Source organism: Gavialis gangeticus, unplaced genomic scaffold (assembly GCF_001723915.1).
Source record: "Gavialis gangeticus isolate Ggan-Ray unplaced genomic scaffold, GavGan_comp1, whole genome shotgun sequence".
Lineage (NCBI taxonomy): Eukaryota > Metazoa > Chordata > Crocodylia > Gavialidae > Gavialis > Gavialis gangeticus.
Window position 1 is genome coordinate 30,420,024 of NW_017729030.1, and position 4,152 is coordinate 30,424,175.

The window sequence follows — 4,152 nt, forward strand, 5'->3', positions numbered from 1 at the left end:
ATAAAATGAACACACCAAAAACAAAATAAAAAAAAAAAAGGAATTGCTACAAATTAACAATTACATTTAGTATTGACGTGTAATAACAGAACATGGGAAAAGCTCACATCATACTCAGAGGTCAATCTAATAGAGCTTTAAGCATGGCGATTTCAAAGAGAAGTATATTTATACTGGGGTATAAAAGATTCTATAACAAATTTTAAAACAAAGTATTACATTCCATCTCATTAATATTTTTATATAATGTCAACAAAATTGAAAAATGGACTTGTATCCAGTTGAAGATGCAGAATTCACTGTTATGCTGTTTTAGCTAAGAAGTCTTACCAACAAGTATGCCGCTGAGATAAACTGGCTGAATGAAGTGACTCAGCAATGCTCCCTGGACACCCAAAACTTCCCATTTTGTTAATTTGTCACTGGCTGACATGCTGTTCACTCTGTGAGCAACTTCACTGGGGCAATAAAATGTTAGGTAAATCTTGCCTTCTACAGCAACATGGAGACTCAGTTCTTCGTTAGCTTCAAATGCAGATAAAGAATTTGGATTGAGACGTCTAAAATTGAAAATTTACAGGAAAGATAATGAATTCCAGCAGGAAAGTTATCTTTAGAAAACAATGAAATATTTACAGGTACTGCTAAACTAAAGGACCTGGATATAGCAATGCCTAGTATTGCCTTGCTTAATTTTTAAACAGCAGGTACAGACATAGAGTTCACAAATCCAAATTAAATGCTCAAGTTTTCAATACAATGCACAAGGAGATCTGCACATCTAAAAGTAGCTCATGGAGGGTTGAAAAAGAGTAATGGGCACCTAAATCAACCAGCAGGAAATGCCAAGAAGGCCATATGCAAAATCTCACTTCTGGATTTAAGTTCTGACTGTAGCCATATGTAAGGCTATGCTCTAAGAAAGTTGGGAATTCATAGCCCAAACACCCTCTGTCCCCAAGACATATACATGTTTTCTTAGGATACTAACTGACATTTCTTTTAAAACAAGCCAAAGGAGGTGGAGGAGCTAGTAGAAGAGGAAGTGGTGGTAATATGCTGTCATCCAACTTTTATGTGCATCACCTAGAGTAGGGGTGCTCAACCTCCACCCTGCAGGCTACATACTGCAGGGAGTGATGCAAAATGTTCAGGCAAATGGGCAGCCTTGAGCTCTGTGAACTGCATTAGGCACCTGACCAGGCACACACAGCACAAAGTCCCAATCCCAACATGACATGCCTGTGGGGCCAAATGTCATGAAGTGTGGACAGGAGGTGGTGGTGCCACCAGGCTTCCAAGGCACAATCCTGGTGCACAGGGGCAGGAGGGGATGGCTCCAGGCCCCTGGGAGCCAGTCCCAGTGCACAAGGGCAGAACAAGGTGGCACCAGACCCCAAGGCCTGATCCTAGCGTGCAGTGCCTACAGACTGGCCTCATACCCGTACATCTGGCCCACAAGGCAAATAAACCCAGTTTTCAAATAGGAATCCACAGAATTAAAAACATTCTCCCCTGTTATGGTCTGAGTTCTTTGCAACAGAAAAATTATTCTATTACTTTTCTGTAGTTACAAACAGAATGAAAAACTAATAGTTGGCACTTTCCTAAAAGTGTCTTGACTCTACCAAGGGGTGCCTCAAGTCTAAAAAGGTTGAGAACCACCAACTTAGAGGTTAGAAAACTTGCTCAGGAAGTGGAAGACTTAAGTTGTACATCTTCTTCAGCCTACGGAAATTCAAGCCAATGGCCCCAGATGTCCAACCTACAAAGCTAGGAGCTAAGTTTAAGTAGGAATACTCTGCTTTTGGGAGAGTTCTGCCAGAAATGAAAAAGATTCATTTGGCCAGACAAGCATGTAAACAGTGACTCTACTGCTATCATCACTGGGCTATGGGCTGGGAGAACAGGAACCTGGGTTCTGGGCTCTGCTGTGAGGACAGCTTATGCATTAGAACACTCATTGGATGAAATGCACAAACAGTAAACACAAGCACAGACTGAGGATGGCAGAACTTAGAGATAGCTCTACACTTGGGGTTATTATTTTAAAAGGGGGTAATCATTATCATTTGTGGTTGTATTTTTAAATCAAAGTGGCTACTGAGTGCTGAACTCAATGCTGTCAGTACGTAATTAGGCCTGCTTACAGCACACTTAGCGGATCCAGCCCTTTAGAATATTTAAGTGCAGTAATGCCTAGTTTAAAAGTCCTATAACAAACCTACATGGGGAAAGAGAGGTGAATGGCTCAGCACCTGTCCTAGGTGCCTTGCATAGGGACTTTTACTGGAGAAAACTTAGGTGCCTGAGGACTTTATCAAAATAGGCCAACTGCTCATTCTCCAAAGGTTGGCCACCTTAAATGTGTTTTAATTTGATATCCCTGCCCCCCCTCTCCTCCCCACACTGTAACTTAAAGAAAAAGAAAAAGAATCACTCATTACTTTTGGAAATTTAGTCCAATACCACTAAAAGATGGTTAGTACTGCAAGCGATGAAAGCTGCAAGAAGGTCTATATATGCTACAACAAAGCTGTTCCAAGCTCCATGATTTCCCCAACGTAGTCAAGCCTGGCTTGAAAGAACTTTTACAATTTCTCAAAATTTTAAATTAGTTTCTAATTTATACTAGCATCAAACAACTTTTATTTTTATAATATTCTGTATTAGACATTCAAAAAAAAAAAGATTTTATTTTATTACAAAAAAAAAAAAAAAGAGTCAACACTTAAGACTGGAGTAAATACTTCCCACTGCACACATCTACATGTTCATTAACATGCAGTAGTTACTGCACAGTAGTGTCAGCGAACACCTCTTTTGTGATGCTACCGAGCAGTACCCTAATACAGTGCAATAGCATATTAACACTGTTTGTGCTGTGATACGCTACTGCATCACGTTATTAGGCTACTGCGCAGTAAACATCTTGCACAGACATGCCCACTATGATCAGATGAATTCATTCAGAATGGAAGATTAAAATGCTTATTACATTTGAATAATTAAATGCTACATTTGAAAACTTCAGGATACTTACAGCTGTGACTTTATCTGAGCAGATCCTTTTGGCAACTGATTTATGTAGAGGAAAATATTTATATTTTGTTTTAGAGTAAGCAGACTTGATGCTGGTTCCATACAAAACACAGATTTTTCTGTCAAAGCAGTATTTTTACTGTAGAAGAGCAAAAGATGCCTATAAAAATACCTAAAACAAAGTGTTATAGCTCAAGATTTGTGGAAATTAAAGACTTAGTATTTATATAACAACATTTTAATTATTTAAAGCTATTTACATATATAGCTATTACCTGGCATATCATCTTTGAGATTGGAATGAATAAGAAGTAAACACGAAACCACTCTGTACAAGTGGCATTTATTTAGCTTAACAAAAATTGTTACTTGCATGCCTTATTGCCTATGTAGTCATTTTCTTACCTAAGCAGTGAGCGTCTTGCAGTAACAACAGCATGACTATCATGCAAAACTCTCCCATCAGGATGAAAACACTGACTGTAATTGTATTTCCCTGTTCCTATAGCTACAACTTCAGGCTGACCAGCTAAAAGAAAAACGTGGATAACACATTAGCTTAATTTGATTGAAGAATTCCCTCTTTTTACAAGACCTACTTTTAGAGTAATTAAATAACTACACAACATTTGATTATAAAAGAGAAGAGACTTTGTTAACTTGACTGCTCAGTTAACTATTGAGTCAAATTTGATTGATAGATTAGTATTTTATAGGCAGAAGACAGACATTTTGAACACTTCACTCATTCTCCTCTTACCCTGTAGAATATGGGTAAGGAAGTTATCGAGGCTGGATGGACACAATGAGTTTGCGAGCTGTCAAGGGCCACAAACAAAATCTTTAAGATATCTTTTTAACAAATTATAGATAAAAAATATCTATCTAGATATCACATACTAAAAAACAAACATCTAACATAACATTTACATTTTACTTCAAATAATAATTTTTGTCCCAATTTATGGGGGGGGTTTTGAGTAGTGTATATGGAAGCAATTGCATAATAGCTCAAAATAAAGTCTTACTCTTGTATATTCTGCGCAGGGGCGTGTGTAAGCGGGGGATGTGTGTGGGGGTATGAGTTGTGTGTCGGTTTGTGTGTGCATG

At 38.2% G+C, this 4,152-nt stretch overlaps 1 protein-coding gene across 3 annotated transcripts in view; it reads right to left on the reverse strand.

The window, feature by feature from the left end:
- The window catches only part of ADAD1 (adenosine deaminase domain containing 1), a 22,151-nt gene that overhangs the window by 5,513 nt on the left and 12,486 nt on the right, over nt 1–4,152 (reverse strand). For all 3 annotated transcript variants that reach the window (XM_019522060.1, XM_019522059.1, XM_019522061.1), the window contains exons 6-8: nt 3,448–3,571; nt 3,044–3,214; nt 331–560 (exon numbers count right to left, since the gene is read on the reverse strand). In XM_019522060.1, the coding sequence (XP_019377605.1) occupies nt 331–560; nt 3,044–3,214; nt 3,448–3,571 (525 nt within the window). The remainder of the gene's footprint in view (nt 1–330; nt 561–3,043; nt 3,215–3,447; nt 3,572–4,152) is intronic.